The sequence below is a fragment of the Trifolium pratense genome, linkage group LG1 (genome assembly GCF_020283565.1).
Source record: "Trifolium pratense cultivar HEN17-A07 linkage group LG1, ARS_RC_1.1, whole genome shotgun sequence".
NCBI lineage: Eukaryota > Viridiplantae > Streptophyta > Magnoliopsida > Fabales > Fabaceae > Trifolium > Trifolium pratense.
Window position 1 is genome coordinate 28,284,484 of NC_060059.1, and position 24,099 is coordinate 28,308,582.

The following is a 24,099-nucleotide window of genomic DNA, read 5'->3' on the forward strand; positions in this document are numbered from 1 at the left end:
AAGAGTTCCACCGTAGTGATTAAAGTTGTTTCTCATACAGCCTGTCACTCAAAGAAGTATCATGAATCATTCATGGTATCTGGATAGTGGGTGTTCAAGGCACATGACTGGTGATAAACAACTATTTTCTAAGCTGACTTTGAAAGAAGGAGGTTCTGTTGGCTTTGGAGGTAATCAGAAAGGAAAGATAATAGGTACAGGTACAGTAGGTAATTCCTCCCTATCTATTAATGATGTTTGGTTAGTTGATGGACTTAAGCATAATCTATTGAGCATAAGTCAATTTTGCGACAATGGTTATGTAGTTGTCTTTAATAAGGAATCATGTACTGTGTCTAAACAATCTGATAACACCATGATTTTCAAAGATCTGAGAAAGAACAATGTTTATAAAATTAATCTTTCTGATTTGAATGAACAAAAAGTGATGTGTCTTTTGACCTTGAGTGAAGAAAAATGGATCTGGCATAAGAGGTTAGGCCATGCTAACTGGAGGTTAATCTCTAAGCTTAGTAAGCTTGACCTTGTCAGAGGTTTACCTAAAATTAAATATCACTCAAACACACTTTGTGGTTCATGTCAAAAAGGAAAGATTACAAAGTCATCTTTTAAACCTAAGAACATTGTCTCTACCTCAAGACCATTGGAACTTCTTCACATTGATCTTTTTGGACCAGTTAACACTGCTTCAATCAATGGAAAGAAGTATGGATTAGTGATTGTTGATGATTACAGTAGATGGACTTGGGTAAAATTCCTAAGAACAAAAGATGAAGCTTATGATGAGTTTAGCATCTTCTGCAAACAAATTCAAAATGAAAAAGGCTACACTATTTTAAAAGTTAGAAGTGATCATGGTGGAGAATTTGAAAATGAACCTTTTGAAAACTTTTGTGAAAAATTTGGTATTCTGCATGAATTCTCTTCTCCTAGAACTCCTCAACAAAATGGGGTTGTAGAAAGGAAGAATAGAACTCTGCAAGAAATGGCCAGAACCATGATGCATGAAACAAATGTAGCAAAGTTTTTATGGGCAGAAGCTGTAAACACAGCATGTTATGTTCAAAATAGAATCTATATCAGATCTAAGTTGAACAAAACTGCTTATGAATTGTTCAAAGGAAGAAAACCTGATATTTCTTATTTTCATCAGTTTGGATGTACGTGTTACATCTTAAATAACAAAGTCCATCTAAAGAAATTTGATGCTAGAGGTTATAAGGGTATCTTTATAGGATATTCTGAACGCTCAAAAGCATACAGACTGTATATTTCTGAAACACATACTGTGGAAGAAAGTATGCATGTCAAATTTGATGACAAAGAGCCTGACCAAGTGTCAGAGCTTGTGGAAGGTTTGTCTAGATTTCAGGTATCAGAGGATCAATATTCAGATATTCCTAACTACTCAGAACATCCATTCTCTGAAGTACCTCTGAACACAATAGTTCCTACAGACTCTGAACAACCAAGAACAGAAGCATCTGCTGAACCTGATGTTGATGAGTCTGAAGATGATGAGCCCCCAAGAAATACTTTCAAATATAAGTCATCACATCCAGAGGAACTGATCTTAGGCAACAAGGATAGTCCAAGAAAGACAAGATCTCAACTGAGAAATGAGGAATCATTAGTTGGTCTTATCTCAATGATGGAACCTTCAAAGATTGATGAAGCTCTGAAGGATGATGCTTGGATTGTAGCAATGCAAGAAGAGCTGAATCAATTCCAGAGGAATGATGTATGGACTCTAGTGCCTAAACCTTCACACAAGAACATTATTGGAACAAAATGGGTATTCAGAAACAAGCTGAATGAACAAGGTGAAGTGGTAAGGAACAAGGCTAGATTGGTTGCACAAGGTTATAGTCAACAAGAGGGGATTGACTATACTGAAACCTTTGCACCAGTTGCTAGACTTGAAGCAATCAGGTTACTTCTATCTTATGCTGTTAATCATGGAATAACCTTATATCAAATGGATGTTAAAAGTGCCTTCTTAAATGGTTTTATTTCTGAAGAAGTGTATGTTAAGCAACCTCCTGGTTTTGAAGATGTCTCAAACCCTGAACATGTTTTTAAACTGAAGAAATCACTGTATGGTCTGAAACAAGCTCCAAGAGCTTGGTATGACAGACTCAGTAACTTTCTTCTTGAAAAAGGTTTTGAAAAAGGAAAGGTTGACTGCACACTCTTTAGAAAAACAACCAAAGAAGACATTTTAATTATTCAAATTTATGTTGATGATATTATTTTTGGTTCAACTAATGCTGCTTTGTGCAAGAATTTTTCTAAGATAATGCAGGATGAATTTGAAATGAGCATGATGGGAGAGTTGAAGTTCTTTCTTGGAATTCAAATCAATCAGAAGAAGGAAGGAACTTATGTTCATCAGTCAAAATACACTAAAGAACTTCTGAAGAAATTCAATCTAGATGACTGCAAGATTATGAATACTCCTATGCATCCAACTACCAACATGGGCAAGTCAGATGATGAAGGAAAGGTAGATCAAAAGGTCTACAGAGGTATGATTGGCTCCTTACTCTATCTGACAGCCTCTAGACCAGATATTTTATTCAGTGTATGCTTATGTGCAAGATTCCAGTCAGATCCTAGAGAGTCTCATCTTACTGCTGTAAAGAGAATCTTCAGGTATCTGAAAGGAACAACTAATCTTGGACTTCTCTATAAGAAATCCAATGATTATGTGCTAAATGGATTCTGTGATGCTGACTATGCTGGAGATAAAATTGAAAGAAAATCCACAAGTGGCAATTGTCAATTTGTTGGTGAAAACCTTATCTCCTGGGCTAGTAAGAGACAAACTACTATAGCTTTGTCTACAGCAGAAGCAGAATACATTTCAGCAGCTAAGTGTTGCACACAACTACTCTGGTTAAAATATCAGTTAGAAGATTACCAGGTAAGCAGTAACAATATTCCTTTATATTGTGATAATACTGCAGCCATTCATTTATCTAAAAATCCTATTCTACACTCTAGAGCCAAACATATTGAAATTAAACACCATTTTATCAGAGATTATGTTCAGAGAGGCATTATAGATATTAAGTTTGTTGATACTGAAAATCAATGGGCTGACATATTTACTAAAGCCTTATCTGTTGAAAGATTTGATTTTATAAAGAAACATCTGAACATGTTTTCAATCTCTGAATGAAAATTTTTCTTGGCAATTAAAGTGTAAGAGGTTATGTATATCAGAACTTATGATTCAGAACATCTGAAACACAAGCTCTGAAGTACTTAACTCTGATAGAGAATTTTAAATAACTCAGAGGCTCTGAACTATTTAAGTGGGAAACGTTTAGTATTCACTGCTGAACAGTTGTCCATTAAAATAGCAGTTACCGAGTAAATTTCTGCACGTGGTCTACGTGTGTCAGGTAGTGGGTGGTTAATGATGATTTTTGGTATTCAACTTTTTGTCAATTAGCGTAACTTCCCAAATTTGCTATTTTCGTGTTAACTGTACTCATTTAAATAAACTTACACAATACACTTGCACACTATTCACTTTCACAACCTACACTTTCATATTCTCTCTAAACCTCCAACAAACCTTCTTTCTCTCTCGTTAGTCTTTCCAAACCTTACCCTAATCTCCAACAATGGCTGGTGCTTCGTCTTCTTCTTCAAAAAGGATTCCACCGTTCATATTCAAGAATCTTCAGATTGTTGGGAATGAGATGGAATTCCCAGAATCTGAACTTACTTTTCTTTCAGAGAAGATGGTTGATTTCGATGGTCTACAAGCGAATGGGTTTGATGTTAAAAAGCACTTTACCACTCAAGGTTGGGATAAGTATTTCGACATGCTTAACGGTCCTATCTACCCAGATTTGTTGAAGAAATTCTGGATGAAAGCAAAGGTGTTTGATAAGCATGAAGCTAAGAAGGAAGAGCTTGCTGCAATAGAAAGGAATCCTAGTCTGAAGGGTAAAACTAGGAAGGAAATGGGTTTGCTGGATTATACAGGTGTACAGATTAGGTCTAATATCTGTGGGATGAACATGGCAATCTCGCCTATTCATTTCAATGCTCTTCTTGGTCTACCTAACTCTGGGATAGAGTTAGATGTGTTTGAAAAGGATACAAGATACAGGGATGATCTTCTGCATCTCATTTGCACAGATTTCTCTTTAAAAGGGAAAGTTAAGGGTCTGACTGATGAATGTCGAGTTCTTTTCAAGATCATCCTAGCAGCTATCAGTCCAAGGGTTGGTGGGACTGATACAATCTCCTGGACGCATCGTCATCTGCTGTATTTCCTTCTGACTGGAAAGAAGATTAATCTTGGAGATTACTTTTTTGAACGGATGTGTGAAGCTATTTTTGCAAGTAAATCTCAGAGGAAAACTACTATAGTTTATCCTAGGCTGTTGTCTGACCTTCTGCATCAAGGTCATGTTGTTCAGAACTTGAGGAAATTCCACCCTGAATTGGTTGAGAAGAGGTTCTATCCAGAAATTCTGAACGCTAACTTTCTGTCCAAGATGCGTTTGATTGCATCTAAGCCTGTTGCTCCCCCACAAGAGTTCACTGTTAGGCTTGAGGATCGTCTGTATGTCGCAGGCTACCCAGTTATATCTGAAGCTGATGCTGAGCATGTAATTCAGGATTACTTGGAAGTGCTCAGACAAGAAGGATTTGTTGTTGATAGAAGTATGGTTCCTCCTGCTCCTGTCAATCTGTATAAGCCTAAGAGGAAACCAAAGAGGAAAGCTGATTCTCAGGATGAGCAAGTTAAGCCAGATCTTCTTGCTCAGAAGAAGGTTAAGGTTGAGCAATCTATGGCTGAACAGAGAACTAAGAGGAAGCATGAAGAAACTTCAAACAAGGCTGCTGAGGGAGCTTCCAAAAAGCCTATGGTTGTTGAAGTTGAAAGTTCATCTGAGGAATCTACGTCAGAAGATGAGACTGAATCTGATGAAGAGAATCTGGCTGCACGATTGAGGAAAAGACCTGCTCCTACTCCCAAAGACAAAGGTAAATCTTCTAAGTATGTCTTTAATGAAAAAGAGATTGGATTAGGTTACACCAAACCTCTCAAAACCATCTTACCAACCTCTGATATTTCAACCTCTGATAATCCCCTTTCTGAACTTGAAAAACATCTTAGCCCTGACCCTCTGAATAACCAAACTTTCACCCAGAAACCTTCATCTCCACCAAAACCTACATCACCTCAACCTGAACCTCAACTTGACATTCCACCATCTGAACCTCAACCAGATATTCCTGCCACTAAACCAACCTCTCCCACAAAACAATCCTCTCCACCTCCTGAACCAACCCCTGAACAAATTGCATCTAAACCAACTCCTGAACATAAATCTCCTGAACCATCTCCTGAACATGTTCACCCTGAATCCACTTCTGACATCTCATCATCTGAACCAACCCCTGAACCCCATCCTAACCCAAGTGCTGAACATGCTTCTCCTGAGCGTATTCACACTTGCGCTCCCAAGCCTTCAGAGGTAGAAGTTGTGATTATTGACAACCCTACTCCTGAAATACCTACTCTCTCTACCATTCCCAATCCTTCACCATCATCATCCAACACTTTTAGAAATCTATCCACTCAATTTCATGAAGATTTGCTTAGATTATCTCAAATAAAGGACAGGTTCTTAGTTTGTCCTTCTGATGTGGATTTGGAAGTATCACGCATTAAGGCAAGGCTTTGCAATGCTTTGGATGGTGCTGCTGAAGAGATTAAAGCTGTTGTTGGTAAGAGGGATTTGGATCTGATAGACTTCATAAAGACAAGTCTGGCTAGGGCTGAATTGAAAAGGTTAACCATGTTTAATCATGCTGGTTTTGAACTTGCTAAGCTGGAAGAAATTGCTGCTGTTGAACACCGTCTGAATGCTTTCAAAGTTATCTGGATAGACTCCAAGCTGTTTCAGAGTCTTGAAGCTCAGAGGTCTGAGTCTGAAAGGTTAGAAGAAGCTGCTGCAAGAGTTGCCCAGTTGGCTAATGAGTTGCAGCCAGAGAACATCTCAGAGGATGATGTGCTTGCTTCTCAGAATCAAGAGGATGTGCTGATGCTTGACTATCCAGAGGAAGGTGAATCCTCTGATAAAGGCAAAGCACCTTTGATTGAAGAACCAGAACCTGTGATTGAAGATCAAGCTCCTGCTATGGCAGATCAGTTGCAGATTTTTCAAGAAGCCCTGAGGGAACAGCAAGAAGGTCTAGAACGTCAAAGAGCTGCTCAAGAGACATTGGAAACCAAGGTGGATGGTTTAGTTTCCAATGTGGGATCTTTGAATGATAAATTTGACCAACTCTTAGCCTTTCTTAAGAAACCCTAGGATTCTATGCACATTTTCTTCATATTTTTATGTGTTGCTTGCTTATTTTGTCATGTTTATTTCCTTGCTTACCTTCTGAACATTTTTTCTGGTTTATCTATTTCAAGATTTTGTTTATGTTTTGATTAATTACTTATTTTAAGTCCACTTAATATCTATATTTTCTTGATAAATAAGAACACAAGAACACAAGATGCTTTTAAAAACGAAAATTTTTTATTAATGATCTGATAATGTAGAGTACATTGGTCAAAAGAAAAAGAAAAAGACAACCTAATCCTAATCAGATGGATAAAACTCAGAAGAAATCTCTGATTTCTCCTCAGCATCCTCTGATGATATTTCAATGGGATCTGGGTTTTGCTCTTGTTCTTCTTCTTCTTGTTCCTCTTCTGGAACATAGTTAGCCAAGAACTCCACATAGTCAGCATCATCTTCATTCTCTTCAGCTTCAGAGTCTGATGAGATGATTATTATCTCAGCATCTTGTGGTATCTTGTTGTCTTCTTTATCCTTTTCTTCGTCTTCGCGTTTTTCTTCGTTCTTCTTTCTCTTAAACTCTGCGATGCGTAGACTAAATCTTTTCATTATTCTTACTTTCTCTTGCTTCACTTGTTTACTCTTGTTTTTACGTGAAGAAGGCATGTTAACTCGTTCACTTTTTATAAACCCTTGAGCGCGTTGGTTTTCGTTTTTGAAATTAATTCACCTTTGTAACAACCACTCTTCTTTCTTTGACTGTCTTGGTTTTATAACTTTGTTTTACTTTTTGATAATGACAAAAGGGGGAGTAGTTACGCATTAATTGATATGTTCCAAAACTGAAACCACGCCTTTTATCTCGCTTTTATCTGTTAAATTAAAAGTTGTTATTTTTAAGTTGTTTTACGTATTTCAATGCGGAGACTAAGTTAGTTGAAACTGAAATAAATTTCATAAGTAAGGATAAGTTAAGAGTGCAATTTTAACTTAGCCTTATGAGACTTAGGGGGAGAGCTTGCAAACCTCTCACTCTGAAGAAAGATATGAAATTTGTTTTATTTCAAAACATCTTAATCTTATACTAAATTAAAATATCATGGATAAAACATAAAGTTCAGACTTTATGGAGTATCAATCTTAGGGGGAGCTTGCAAACCTCATAAACCTAAGAGAAACATGATAAGTTAATTTAACAACAATTGTCAATTAATACTTATGTTTGTCATCATCAAAAAGGGGGAGATTGTTGGAACAAAATTGATTTTAAAATGTTTGCCCCTAAATCTATAAAGGTTTTGATGATAACAAAGTATTAATAAACAATTGGAAGGACTAAAAATTTATTTTAAGTGCGCAGATATAAGCATCATTTAAGTCCTGAGTGAAGTTCAGAGGATGTGAATTCAGAAGTTCACAAGCGCTCAGAAGATGTTGGACTTCAGAAGATTCAACGTCCAGAGGATGAAGACTTCAGAACTTCTTGTCTGTCTAAGCTTCATCAACCTCTGAAGATCTCTTTGAAAGCTGTGAAAGATTCCTTTCACCAGTCAACTCTTCTACCAATGGAGAAAAGGACCTTTCAAGCCTGATCAGTTCAGCTACCTCTGTTTTGTCTGTCCTAACCTGAGAACGTGGGTCTTCAGTTTTGTTAGCTGAATAAGGAAAGTCCACTCTGCAGTAGTCAAAGTAACTGAAACTCTTTCTTAGTTTTGGATACAACCAAACTGCATCAAGACAGACTGCTTGAAGACAAAAGGTTATCAACTCCAACGGCTCCTTTGCAACGACTCTTTTCTAGTAGTATATATACTAGAAGGATCAGCTACAACAGATACACAATTATCAAGATTTGAACGTGCGCTAAACAAACTCTGAACTCTGTGATATACAAGCTCTGAACCTTTCCCAAGTGTTTTTGCACTTTAGCCAAATACTCTGTAATATTTGTATTTGCTCTCTTTAGGTTCATCTAAGAGCATTTGTATATTTTTATATACTTTACCATTACTTGAGGAAACTTAAGCTTGTGTGCTTAAGTGTGTAACTTAAACTTGTGTGTTTAAGTGTGGAGTCTTAAGCTTGTGTGCTTGAGCATAGTTGTGAAGTCTCTTGCTTGTGTGCTTGAGCAGGTGTAATCTTGTGTGATTATAGTGAACTCCCTTGGAAGTGCAAGGGGACTGGACTACTCTCGTTTTGTGAGAGGAACCAGTATAAATTGCTTGTGTGATCTCTCTCTCTTTATCTCCTTAACTTGTTATTTATTGTGTTACTTTTCCGCTGCTAACGTAGTTGAGTTAAGAACTTGAAAAAAGTTTTAACTTAGCTAAAACACAATTCAACCCCCCCCTTCTTGTGTTTTCACACCTTCAGCACAAAGTAAAGAAATATACTTCATCCATCTCAATTTGATTGACACAGTGATTGTTTCACGCATGTCGATGCATAACTTTGACGAATAATATTTTTAATTGTGTAATAGTAAAAATTATAAAAATTTGATATTTTGACAATACTCATCGAGCCGAATCAAACAATATCTTATATGCTAATATTTATTTTTGTTTATTAGTAGAAAAATAAAGTCAAAACAATATGTGTTAATAGTATATAACAGTCAATTGTGTCAATCAAACTGAGACGGAGGGAGTATACGGAGAGTCTTTCAATAGAGTGTTTGTATTAAGAATTAGTGGGAGTAAGAAGTTTGGAGTTAGTGTGTATCTAACTAAAAATAGGAAAAAAAAGTTCTCCGTGAGCTTAGTTCAGTAGGTAGGGACATCGTACAATATGTGCAGCCCGAGTTTGAATCCGAGACACTCCACTTATTCACCTTTAAAGTGAATTTTCTAGCCACTAGACAACTTAAAAAAAAAAAGGTAAAATATATATTTTATATATTTTTTAAAAAGTAAAATAAAAAAAAAGCCAAATATAAAAGTCTATAAATAAATCGAAAAATTTCTTTCCAATCAATTAAAATGTTTAAACACACATTCTGAAAATTAAGAAACCCTAACAAAATGTTGGGATAAGGGGATATAAGTGTAGTAGGGTAATGGGTAAATCAGTAAATGTATCCAATAAGTTGATTCGTGTTCCCTGCTTAAGTTGTTAGCGCTACCCATTTTTGATTTTTCTTCAAAAAAGTTTAAACACGCAGAGAAACCCTAAAAATCAAAGATTAGAGTTACGAAGGTTGTATCTCTCGATCATCTGCAAACCCTAAATCTTGTGTCTGCCAAATCCGATCATCTCTAAATCTTGCAGCGCTAAGTGTTCGGTTTGTTTCGTTGACGGAATCTTGTTTTCTTCAAGATACGGTTCAAATGTGCGCCGGAGTTTCGAAAAGCAATGTATTCATTTTCTCAGGTAATACAATTTCGATCTTTTAATTGTAATTTTGTTACAAAAGATTTGCCCCTTCGATTTATAGTTGGTATATTTTCTATGTCCCGAATGGAATTCTTTACTATGAATTGTCCATGTGATTTGAAATCTCTTGTTGTAACTTGAAAAAGGATGATATATAACCCAGGTTTGATGGTAAGAATTGATTTTTTGCTCCAAAATTTTGTAATTATCGGGATGCATGAGCGATTTTAAAGAAAAGTACACTTTCTTTATAATGCAAAAATACGAGCCTTGAAAATATTTCCAGATTGGAGTAGATTTATTTGTACTGGTAATTGATTGAGTATGTGCTACTGGTTTAGGCATGCTTACTGGTATATCTTGTGTGTTTCTTTGTTGAGCATTTCTTATTTAACAAAGTCTGTTTGCCTTTCAAAAAAAAAATGCAAAAATTTACAATGCTTTAAAATTTAAATGCATTATGAATGTGAATTTGTATTCACAATATAAGGATGATATCTATTGAGCTTTTATGACTTGAATGCAATTCTATACTGTAAGATAAAACATGAGCCTAAATTTTGAGACTATTGGCTGCCTTGATTACCGGAAAGGAATCAATGAATATTATTTCTTATATAAATTGTTGCTAGTATTTGAAGCCCCATTGACCTTAAAAAACAATATGAACTCTTTACTCATAATGTAAAAGTTGCCTGATGCCTTAATTGTGATATTGATATGAATTGAATTTGATTCATTTATAATAAGGAATTGATGAATATTATTTCTTATATAAACTGTTGCTAGTATTCAGAAGCCCTATTGACCGTAAAAACATTATGAACTCTTTACTCATAATGTAAATGTTGCCTGATGCCTTCGATGTCATATTGATATGAATCGAATTTGATTCAATCATAAAATAAGAGATAGATTATTGGATGCCTTGATGACCTGAAAGGAATTGATGAATATTATTTCTTATATAAACTGTGTCTAGTATTTGGAAGCCCCATTGACTGTAAAAAACATTATGAACTCTTTATTCATAATAATGTAAGTTGCCTGATGCCTTCGATGTGATATTGATATGAATTGAATTTGATTCATTCATAATAAAAGGGATGGATTATTGGCTGCTTGGATGACCCGAACGGAATCGATGAATATTATTTCTACCGACCGTAAAAAACATTATGAACTATTTACTCATATTGTATAAGTTGCCTGATGATTTCAATGTGATATTGATATGAATTGAATTTGATTCATTCATAATATAAGGGATGGATTATTGGCAGCCTGGATGACCCGAAAGGAATCGATGAATATTATTTCTATTGACCGTAAAAAAACATTATGAACTCTTTACTCATAATGTCTAAGTTGCCTGATGCCTTCGATGTGATATTGATATGAATTGAATTTGATTCATTCATAATATAAGGGATGGATTATTGGCTACTGGATGACCTGAAAGGAATCGCTGAATATTATTTCTATTGACCGTAAAAACATTATGAACTCTTTACTCATAATGTAAAAGTTGCCTGATGCCTTCGATGTCATATTGATGTGAATCGAATTTGATTCAATCATAAAATAAGAGATAGATTATTGGATGCCTTGATGAGCTGAAAGGAATCGATGAATATTATTTCTTATATAAACTGTTGCTAGTATTTGGAAGCCCCATTGACCGTAAAAATCATTATGAACTCTTTATTCATAATAATGTAAGTTGCCTGATGCCTTCGATGTGATATTGATATGAATTGAATTTGATTCATTCATAATAAAAGGGATGGATTATTGGCTGCCTGGATGACCCGAAAGGAATCGATGAATATTATTTCTACCGACCGTAAAAAACATTATGAACTATTTACTCATAATGTATAAGTTGCCTGATGCCTTCAACGTGATATTGATATGAATTGAATTTGATTCATTCATAATATAAGGGATGGATTATTGGCTGTCTGGATGACCCGAAAGGAATCGATGAATATTATTTCTATTGACCGTAAAAAAACATTATGAACTCTTTACTCATAATGTATAAGTTGCCTGATGCCTTCGATGTGATATTGATATGAATTGAATTTGATTCATTCATAATATAAGGGATGGAATGATTGGCTGCCTGGATGACCCGAAAGGAATTGATGAATATTATTTCTTATATAAACTGCTGCTAGTATTTGGAAGCCCCATTGACCGTAAAAAAATTATGAACTATTTACTCATAATGTAAAAGTTGCCTGATGCCTTCGATGTGATATGAATATGAATTGTATTTGATTCATTCATAATATAAGGGATGAATTATTGGCTTCGTGGATGACCCGAAAGGAATCGATGAATATTATTTCTATTGACCGTAAAATACATTATGAACTCTTTACTCATAATGTATAAGTTGCCTGATGCCTTCGATGTGATATTGATATGAATTGAATTTGATTCATTCATAATATAAGGGATGGATTATTGGCTTCCTGGATGACCCGAAAGGAATCGATGAATATTATTTCTGATATAAACTGTTGCTAGTATTTGGAAGCCCCAAAAAACATTATGAACTATTTACTCATAATGTAAAAGTTGCCTGATGCCTTCGATGTGATATGAATATGAATTGAATTTGATTCATTCATAATATAAGGGATGGATTATTGGATGTCTTGATGGCCCGAAAGGAATATTATTTCTTATATAAATTGTTGCTAGTATTTGGAAGCCACATATATTGACCGTAAAAAACATTATGCACTCTTCACTCGTAATGTAAAAGGTGCCTGATGCCTTCGATGTGATATGAATATGAATTGAATTTGATTCATTCAAAATATAAGGGATGTATTATTGGATGTCTTGATGACCCGAAAGGAATATTATTTCTTATATAAACTGTTGCTAGTATTTGGAAGCCACATATATTGATCGTAAAAAACATTATGAACTCTTTACTCATAATGTATAAGTTGCCTGATGCCTTCGATGTGATATTGATATGAATTGAATTTGATTCATTCATAATATAAGGGATGGAATGATTGGCTGCCTGGATGTCCCGAAAGGAATCGATGAATATTATTTCTTATATAAACTGCTGCTAGTATTTGGAAGCCCCATTGACCGTAAAAAAATTATGAACTATTTACTCATAATGTAAAAGTTGCCTGATGCCTTCGATGTGATATGAATATGAATTGTATTTGATTCATTCATAATATAAGGGATGGATTATTAGCTGCCTGGATGACCTGAAAGGAATCGATGAATATTATTTCTATTGACCGTAAAAAACATTATGAACTCTTTACTCATAATGTATAAGTTGCCTGATGCCTTCGATGTGATATTGATATGAATTGAATTTGATTCATTCATAATACAAGGGATGGATTATTGGCTGCCTGGATGACCCGAAAGGAATCGATGAATATTATTTCTTATATAAACTGTTGCTAGTATTTGGAAGCCCCAAAAAACATTATGAACTATTTACTCATAATGTAAAAGTTGTCTGATGCCTTCGATGTGATATGAATATGAATTGAATTTATTCATTCATAATATAAGGGATGGATTATTGGGTGTCTTGATGGTCCGAAAGGAATATTATTTCTTATATAAACTGTTGCTAGTATTTGGAAGCCACATATATTGACCGTAAAAAACATTATGCACTCTTCACTCATAATGTAAAAGGTGCCTGATGCCTTCGATGTGATATGAATATGAATTGAATTTGATTCATTCAAAATGTAAGGGATGGATTATTGAATGTCTTGATGACCCGAAAGGAATATTATTTCTTATATAAACTGTTGCTAGTATTTGGAAGCCACATATATTGACCGTAAAAATCATTATGAACTCTTTACTCATAATGTAAAAGTTTCCTGAGGCCTTCGATGTGATATTGATATGAATTGAATTTGATTCATTCATAATATACGGGATTGATTATTGGATGCTTTGATGACCCGAAAGGAATCGATGAATATTATTTCTTATATAAATTGTTGCTAGTATTTGGAAGCCCCATGGGATGGATTATTGGCTGCCTTGATTATCCGAAAGGAATAGATTAATAACATTTATATATATATATATATATATATATATATATATATATATATATATATATAAAAGAAACATTATGAACACTTTCTTCACAATATAAAAGTTGTATGATGCCCTTCAATGCGATATTGATATGAATTGAATTTTATTCATTCATAATATAAGAGATGGATTCATTGAGATATAATGACCATAAATGCAATCATAGAATGTGTATTTTGCTTTTTTGAGCTGTTTCTGTAACCATATTGGTTTGCATTGCTCTGTTTAATATTTTTTTTTTTAATGTCATTTGACCTTTCAAAACACATGTTAGGCCATGGGTGTACATAAAGTATACCATGTCCAAAATATCTATGCAGCCATCTCAGTAGAGACCACATACGTTTCTGCTCCCTCACACTCTTTTGCCTCTTTAGACCCTTCTTTGTTCTCAGTAGATGCTGATTTACTTGCAAGTTTGTTTCTGTTGGTACCTCTGTCCCTTCTCCTTCGATACTTTCTGTCGTTTTATGCCAATCAAACACCACACTCCTGAACATTGGCAAGAATTATTCTGGCATACCTAATTCTCCTTACCTTCATGAGGATTTTGATAATCCTTTTGACTTTTGTGACGAGTCCCACATTATTTCTAAGATACGTTTGATCTCCATATCTGATGATGGAAAATTATGGGACTGGCTCTTGACTGCTGAAGTGAATGCAGACACTCGAAAGGATGATAAGAAGTTGTGTTTGATCAATGATGATTCCACAACAGCATTACATGGAGCCAACTCTAACACTATGGTATCTTTTGCTGGTGGACGGGAACTGAATGTAGGCAGGCCGCTGGATCATCTCAATGATAATAAAAGCCACTTGCTAAGCTCAACCTTCAATCATGAAGAAATTTCAATGACGGTAAGACTACTTACAAACTTGCTTTGATTTTTTTTTTTGTTGACCAAAACTTGCTTTGATTTATACCCCACCATTTGCTTCTAATTGACAGTTCAAAAGTTTTTTTTGTTCCTATTCATATGTTATCTTCACTTTGTCAATTAATAAGAGAAATAATGTGAAGGAATAACAGATTGAAGAGATAAATGGTATATTATATTTTCATACTAATAAAAAAATAAAGAACAAAGAAATAGAGAAATTTAATGCCGTATTATATTTTTATATTAAAAAAAAAAGCAGTTCAGTGTTTACCTACATAAACAATGGAAAAACATACCATTGTAAAAATAAAATATTGCATTGTAAAAATAAAATAAAAATAAAACATACCATTTCTAACTCCACCATGATAGAAAAGTTGCATTAAAATAAAGGAATGAGAATTTGCTGCAATCCTTATTTTTAGATTCTGGAAGGTGATCACAATCTTTTGGATATTTTGAAAAGTGATCTGAAAGATGAAATTAAAGATGGAGAAGATGAAAATCCTTTATGGTCATTGAACCTGCTAATAAAACGGTATGAAGTGGGTTGGAGGAAAGAGATGACTTTTTTTTAAGGAAACTAATAAATGAATGCATTGGGGTTGCTCACTTGGTAAATGATCCCAATTCAAGATACAATCATGAGGAAGTGATATCTTTCCAACATATAGAAATTGGTTAATTGGTGAAGATAAATGTACTTGCCCCCCCTCCCAAGAAAGACCCAAGTCCTAATAGCCTTTCCAAATGGTAATTCAACATAGTCTCCAACTTGAAACCAAGCCAATTTTGGATAGATATATTACTATGAAATCAACCATCATTATGGCTAAAAAGACCGATGTACCAATTGTGATGTATTCATGTGGATAAATCTTAGTTGGATGGAAGATTTTTTACAATCAACTGAAAATGCTGTGAAGATTAAGTTTTCTTTCCTAGTGGAGGAGAGCTAATGCTAATGCAGGGAAAATGTAGTTCAATGATTAAGTTTTCTTGTTGGAAATTTTGAGCTTATTTTAGGTTATTTTGAAGAATTATAATAATTAGGATAGGATTAAGATTAGGATACTGCACAGGTTAAAAGTTTTATCATGCCTATGAAAGAAAAGGGTGGTAGTACCTTCAGCTAATTGACTTATTGATGAGAAATGAACTTGTACATTTTAATTGGGACATACATCAAGTATGAATCCTTGCCCCTCTGTTGTGCGTATGCACTTATAAAACTTATCTTCACTCACACATACAAGGATTGTAATGCAGCCTGCATTGCTATTTATCTGTACAAACATGGCCCGAGAATAGTACCAGTCTATATACCCAACCTTCCCAGATGATAAACAAGATGAAGAAATAAGCAAAATTTTAATATTTTCCAAATTGTAACAACCTTTATGCTATTGTTATCATTTGTCTTGCACTATAATGAACACCCCAATGGGTTATTTTTTCATAGAGGTAGATAATCGGATCATACATTCTGAACTTGGGAGCCAGAGTTCTAATTATTTAACTCATAATCTTTGTGTTAATCTGGGTCCTGGCTTATCTATGCGAGAAAGCTGCATCTAAATGCTAATGCTAGGTAGCACTTATTAAGGTTTCCTGTGTCGGTTTCAAAATTTTGATGTTTACATCCTTGCCTTTTCCTTCTGATGCAGATTAGCCTAGTTGGACAGCTCCAGCTTCTCTCTTCAACAGTGACTATGCTGGCAGTACCAACCCCTTCTCTGACTGCCACTAAAGGAAAGCATTGTCAATTTACTTATGATTTAAAAGTTGCCTGATGCCTTCAATGTTATATTATATGAATTGAATTTTATTCTTTCATAATAGAAGCGATGGATTTGTTGCGATTTAATGACCCTGAATGCAAATATAGACGGAGAATTGCCACTGCGAGATGGAATATGGGATGCCTCAATGACCCAAACTGAATTATGGTAATTATTTCTTCTATAAAGAAAACGTGAATGAACACTACACTCGTAATTTTAAAGTTGGATGCTTATTATTTGTTCCATGAATTTAGAAGTTGTGAGATGCCTCCTTGATCCTAAAAGAAATATTACGAACATAAAAGAAATATTATGAACATTTTACTCATAACTGATAATTTAAAAGTATTGTTCTATAAATTTGGGAAGTGATGGGATTCGTTATTGACCCTTAGGAATTTATTGTGTTTTTATGAAAATGAATTCTAGTATGAGAATTGCTAATATAATTTATTTCTTCCATGATCCTATATGAATCATTGTGAACTTTTTGTTCTAAAAGTTGGATGACGCGTTACATATGATATTGGTATATGAGTAAGAATTTGTATTTGTGTAATATAAGCAATACACAATGATATATATTGTGCTTTTATAAGTTTGAATGCAATACTATAATGTGAATGACCACTGAGAAACATAATTTGCTCCATTTTATAGTTGTTGGGAAGTCTCAATGACTGGGAAGGAATCTAAGTATTACCGGTTCAATTAATTTTGTAAGTGTCGGCTGCGTAGACGACCCTCTAAAAGAAGCATTGTGAACATTTTACTCAAAAGTCGCATGATGACTTGATATGAATTTTTATGATAATATCTATTGTAAGCTTTTATGATTCTAAACACAATTCTTGACTGTGACTTGCCACTATTAGATGGGATCATATTCCATGATATTAAAAAGGGGTGGTATATATAAAAGAATTTAATTTATACGCACCGTCGGTGTAAAGTTATTTTGCACATGCGTCCAATAATAAACCGACACATCATGTATGGTTATTAAAAACAAATGATGTGTCACATTCATTAAATGATGTGGCAACGCGTCATTGGATGTATGTGTAAAAATAATTTACACCGACGGTGCACAACAATTAAACTCTATATAAAAAGGGGTGGTATAAATGTGCTGATGACAATAATCTTAGATGACAATAATCCACTTTAATATGGATATGTGTTCATAATATAAAGGATGATATCTATTGTGATTGTGCAAATACAATGTTATGAATGTGTTGGATTAGCCTACGAACTGATATATTTATGTTGTAGAAGGATGCCTGATCTGCATGTTGGAGATAAATGGAGTAAATTCTCATAACTATGATGGCTTAGAGGTTGAGAAAATGAGGACAATAAGGAGGATAACACTGAAAAAGGTTGGTAGTCTTTTAGCCCCATGGTAACAAAATATGAATTTGTAAGAAAATTATCATACTTTCACTTTCAATGTCGAGGGGTAGCCTTTCAATGCTGATATGGTTATATAAATGCCCAAATTTTTGTAACTAAGCATGTTGTGTCTACTGTTGGGTATGTTGTGTTTCTATTTATATTCAATACTTGAAAGTATCATTGTTTAAAATGTTGATATGGATGTGTTCAGTTACACACTGCGCTGCCCAAATTGTTGAATGTATGATCTAAACGAGTTTAATCTTTTCTGTTAATGATTGAAAAGAAAGTTCTTGTTGAGTCTACAAGTGATAACATTGACATAGGATTTACATTCATAGTAGTTTGTCAACCTTTTAGATTTATTATGAGACCACTGACCTTGAGATTTGAAGAGACTGTGGAGGGAAAACTGATGTTTTGGTTGCAGGATAAGAATTGGGGGAAGAATAACAGATGCAAGGAAACTTTGTCAAGGAGATAAAACCATATATCAAAGATTTTTGATTTGTTTCTACGCATGTTTTAGGCTGTAAGTGAATGTAAAGTTTTAATTTTTATTTTTGCAACTCTTATCATGGAGATAAACCATATATCAAGGTTTCTACTACTTTTTTTCATGTATGGTGTAGAACCAGTTGAAGTGCAGTTCTGGATATGGATGAAATGCATCTGATTTTACCATATATCAAGGTTAGCTATTGCTATTTTAGTGTGTGTAAATTTTATTATTGTATTAATTAGAGATAAGAAGCCAAGAAATATCAAATCTGATTTCTCCAAACGCCGTGCATCCTCAAGGTCCCGTTTGTGTCGTCCCACCACCATGCCCATCCTCTTCTCCACGACTTCCCTTTCTCTCCTTTTCGCACCCGACCACTTTTTAGTCCTAATTTATATGTGTGTGTAATGATGTGGCAGTCCACACATGTGGATTTCTGTTAGCCAATTAACCATTGACCTGACTATAGGGACTAAATGTACAAACGATGATATTTAGGACTAAAAAGTACGATTTTATTTTACAGGGACTAAAAACAAAATTCTAAAATTTTAGAGGGACTAAAAATATATTTAATCCTTTATTATATTACCTGTTTGATTGATCCTTTGTCACCACTAAGCAAATCTTCCCCATCCTAAGAAAATATTTTTCTACAAATTGTGGTCACAACTCTTAATATTTATCTTTCTTACATTCTATAATTCTACTGTTTTTCAGCTAGGTATTTGGTGTAGAACCAACTGAAAGTGAAATTCTGTATATTTGTTCTTTTGTCTACGGTACTCTATATAGTTAATATACCGTGTGTAAATATTATGCTCTATTGTTGTGTGGATTTAAGATTAGATGTTAAGACATCCAAAGACCCATATTTTAGTATTTAATCAGCGTATCAGATTATGTGTAGATCAGTAGATGTACCTTATTACATATGATTAACAAGAGAATTGGGACCCATCCAACTTGAATCAGGGAAAATGAAAACTTGGTAAAGGGACTTGTGCAGAGATGTACTGATTGGACAGAACCTGCAGGTTGCAGCTACAAAGTCAATAGGAGGAGTCTAGGACGTGAAATGAAAATGGAATGTGAATTACTGTGGGAGGGGGCGAATGCGTGTTTTTTTGAAGCAATTTTATGTTAAATTGCCAATGGATATGGAATGTGAATTAATGACCAAAAGTGCTCCCAAACACTCACTTAGCCTTATAACCCTAAGTATTACTTTGTTCCATGATTTTTGTAAGGGATAAGATGTCTTGATGACCCTAAAGTAAAATGCATTAGGAGCTTTTGCAACTATAAATATGCACAAAGTAATAATAAATAAAATTTTAAATATGCATAATGAGGTTTGTGTTACTTGATTTTCTATTTGAAATCTCTAGATTAGTATCATAGCCAACATTTCATGAGTTAATTAAGGTCTGATGTGTGAATGACCAACATGTTATTGAGATTACATGCTTTGTTTGTGTGTATCAAAGATTTGATGTGCCATATGTATGCATAATTGGTGTATAAGTATGACTATCATGGTTGTTTTATGAAATGATAATGAAAGGTTCTGGTATAATATGCTTTGAATGCTTATATAAAAATCGATCAACTACATAAGAATCTGAGGCAAGTGATAGTTGACGATGGCATGTAAGGTTTTCAGATTTTGGAAGTGGGTTATAAGGACTATGACTTCTGATTTTAATTGATTTATGTTTCTGGTAAGTCTAAATAGGTCATTTGAAAAATGACAAGTGATTTAGGTTGTCACTATAGTTAAGAAAACCACAGATGATGCAAGATGGCTTAAAATTGGAAAAGTTGGAAAAGTTCTATTTTTGTTGCATATTACTTTGCTATTGTGTTTTACATTAATTCCTCATCAGAGTGACATGATAGTTCTTGATTACCTATGAACTATTTGACTAAAAATGTATGTTGCATCATAAATATGATAAGTTGGAAGTTTGAAGAGTGATAGAAATAAGGGTAAAATAGTGTTTATAGTCAGTAATGTTAGCGAATTTTGGTTTATTTTCTTGTAATATTATTTTTTCAATTATCCCTCTATAATGTTAAAATTCCGTCCTTTTAGCTGCTCATTAAATATGTTGGCTTAAGATTTCACTTAAATGATAACGTGTCATACTTACTTAGGGGTAAACTGAAATTCACTAACATTGAAATTTAACCCTAGAAACCAATACGAAGACGGCTAATTTTGATGAAGACATTGGTAGAAAAGTATTTTGTAAAGGCGGTATGTGACTAGACTGTTTCCGGATAATACTAAGTCACCACTAATAGAAATTCGATCATTGTTCCCGTGAGCTTAACTCAGTTGGCAGGGACATCACACTATATGTGCAGGAGTCCGGGTTCGAACCTGGGACACTCCACTTATTCACCTTTAAGGTGGATTTTCTAGCCACAAGACTACTTGACAAAAAAAAAAAAAAAAACAAAATTCGATCATTAAGAGATTAAACATTAAGTAAAAAAAAAGTTTAAATTAAACACACGGTATTAAAATTCTTAAGAGAGAATTTTGCGTCCATTTAATATTGTCCGATTCAAATAATTGGCCTCTATAGTTGCATATGAAGATACTTATATGAACTTCAAAATAAAAAAGAGAGAAATGATGTTTGGATATTGTTTTGGATTGGGCTTAAGCCAAATTCGACCTCGAGCTCGGTCCAATAGCATGTTGGCCCAAGGCCACCTGTTCCTGCTCAACAGCTGCATAAGTTTACACTTCTGTAAGGTCCGACACTGGAATGGAATGATTGACATTTACTATTAATCGTTAATTTTCATTTGTTATTCCTTTAGCCATTAATGTCAAGACATCATATTCTCCCTCTTATTGATGGCCTTAGCTCCACGTTGTATCCCTTTCTCATCCAGAAGGGTCAAGTATTCTATTTCTTAGTCTTAAATCTTAATCTTTCACTCAACACAAATACTGACTTGAGTGTCAACGTGTCTTGCAGGTACGCCTCCTTCACCACCACTATATTGAAGAGGCGTTCCACCAACGACTATTCTAATCATATAAAATCACATATATAAAAAATTCATGTCATTAACAAAGCTGAGAAAACTAATATCCAAGAGACATGTGCATTGATTCCATATAGACATTAACATTGCTTGCTTCTATGTACAAACACTATGCGACACACTTGGTGAGATCACTCCTAGTACACATAACCAATTAAATGTTTACAAAATACATTAATCTAATAATCTATAAAAATTATTGCTAATATTATTTTAACATTTAATTGATTATGAGTGCTCTTCAAACAATCCATGAATCACCATCATGAACTTGAAGTTGAACTTCTTGAAGCTTCAACTTGATCACTTTCTCTTCTCCTTTTTCTACCACAACTATTAGGCTTAGGATCACACTCACCAGCCTCCAAAGGAAAATTCAAAATAGCTTTTTGACCCCTCATTCTGAAAGCAGCAGAATCATAAGCTTTTGCAGCATCAATTTCACAATCAAATGTACCTAACCAAACTCTACTTCCTTTCTTTGATGGATCACGTATCTCTGCTGCAAATTTCCCCCATGGTCTTCTCCTTACACCTCTATATCTTCTTGTTTCATCAACAAACTCTTTTTCTTTCTTAATCTTCTTTGAAGACACCATAGTAGTACTAATCGGTTCCAGTTTTGGTTTCGGTTCGGGTGAGTTTGTTTTCTTTATTTCCTTTGAAGGTTTTGTTTCAGTTTGAGAAGTGTTACCAAAGAATTCCATATCTGCTACTAAATCATAGCCTTCAAGGAAAGTGAAAAAATTTGTGTTTTCTGAAATATATGAATATAAATCAAATTCTGGTGAAGGGTTTTCAAGTTTAACAGATATGTTATCACCTAAGAGATGATGGCGTATGAGATCTAAGTTTGAAGTTTCTTTTGCTGTTGTCATATTTTTAGAAACTGTGAAGAAATTAAAGAAACATGTGATTGAATTTTGGGGGTTGAAATTTTTTAGCAGCCAAACGTTGTTTTTATATAGCTTTAGTCTGCAAGCATACTATTAAAGGGTCCCCACATTTTGGTGTTTAATTTTAATTGTGATGCTTAGGACCCCCACTAGGGTGGACAATGATATTTTATGATATATATGGTCCACCCATAACCACTTGTGTATTATATATTCAACTAGATAATCTAACTAAAAATCCAAATTGATTCATGTTATTTGAATTAACTTATTTTTAAGCTTATGTAATATAAGTTAAGTTTTATATTATTTAATAAGTTCATACTAGTAAAAATTATATTTTTATAAACTATTTTATCATAAATTACCTTGACAAACTTATAATAATACATAAAAATTGAATAAGCTATTTGCATAAGTTAAAAAATAAGTTAATCTAAACGGCCCCTCAATATTTAAAAAAAAAAAACTTAATTGGGAATTATTTGAATGGTTAGTTGGATTTTTGTTTTTATAATCATGTTTTTGGTTTGAATATCTATAGTTAAAAATAATTTCATAGTAAATTCACAATATAGTTTTAGTTCTCTCTGATTTTTACATGTAATCAGCAGAAGAGTTAGATCTTTTAAATTTGTAAATATATTTTCTATTCTGGATCTCTTAAAAAAATTCACTTAAGTTTGGAACCTCTTAATCAATGTTTAGACTACGCCACTACATGTGGATGAATATACTCGAGGCTATGTTTGGATTAGCTTATTTTTGAGCTTATACAAAAGCTTATGCAATATAAATTATATTTTATGTTATTTTATAAGTTCGTGCTGATGAAAATTGTACTTTTATAAGATATTTTATCATAAACTACCTTGATAAACTTATAATAACACATAAAAATTGCATAAGCTAAAAAATAAGCTAATCCAAACAGGATACGTACAAATCTATTTTTATACAAAGAATCAATTATACGGTACATATGGGTAGTATACTAATTATTTCGAACTATTTATTTTGTTATTAGTACATTTGGGTGGTCTTCTTATCCTTATCTTAACTTGTTTAAGTTGTTTTCCTTCTAATGGAAAATGTTAAGAAGTCTCACATCGGCTGTGAGATGGCCCGTACAAGAGTTTATAAGAGACAATCTTCATCTTACAAGCCAATTTTGTAAGGATGAGTTAGACCAAATACTTATTTCTAAGATGGTATCAGAGTCTCTCCAAGGGTCCGCCTGTATTTAATTTAACTAGACTAATTGTACATTTTATGCCTAAAAAACAAAACAAAAACTAATCCTACACTATGAAAAAAATGTACGGTCTTTTTGTCTGGCCAGTGGCCACTTGGTGGTATAATATGAGAAATCAAAGGACGGGTGGGTTCCATATTCAGCTATGGGATACATCAGAGATACATCATCACATATGCATCATAAAATATAATTGATGCTCTTTACAATCTAATATTCTCTTTATCCCTTGAAAATATAATTGAAAATATTTTATAAAATACTTAAATATATATTTATATGCTATTTTAATAAAATTTCTGGGGAAGGAATATTTTGTGTGTTAATCCTCCGATTTTGGTTAATAATTTTTGTGTGTTAATCCTCCGATTTCTAAAGGAACCTTTGCAATTTCTCCAATTTTTAAAGTAAAATCTAATTAAGAAATTGTTTCATTCAAGAATCGAACTCGGGTTCTCCCAAACAATTCATTCTTTGATGAAATT

General features: G+C 33.7%; 1 protein-coding gene and 1 long non-coding RNA gene across 3 annotated transcripts; one reads left to right on the forward strand and one right to left on the reverse strand.

Moving 5' to 3' along the window:
- Positions 1-9,394: 9,394 nt before the first annotated feature.
- Positions 9,395-20,749, forward strand: LOC123884729. Of its 2 annotated transcripts, XR_006800917.1 has the most exons (7): positions 9,395-9,698; positions 14,488-14,684; positions 16,375-16,656; positions 17,770-17,876; positions 18,323-18,424; positions 18,525-18,585; positions 19,370-20,749. It is a non-coding gene; the product is annotated as an uncharacterized LOC123884729 (long non-coding RNA). The 2 variants fall into 2 exon arrangements; XR_006800918.1 differs by lacking the exon at positions 14,488-14,684.
- A 755-nt stretch (positions 20,750-21,504) lies between these two features.
- LOC123884738 (ethylene-responsive transcription factor ERF107-like) lies at positions 21,505-22,408 on the reverse strand. The gene has a single exon (XM_045933915.1). It carries the CDS (start codon positions 22,339-22,341, stop codon positions 21,727-21,729), a length of 615 nt encoding a protein of 204 aa, XP_045789871.1. The 5' UTR covers positions 22,342-22,408; the 3' UTR covers positions 21,505-21,726.
- Positions 22,409-24,099: the final 1,691 nt, after the last annotated feature.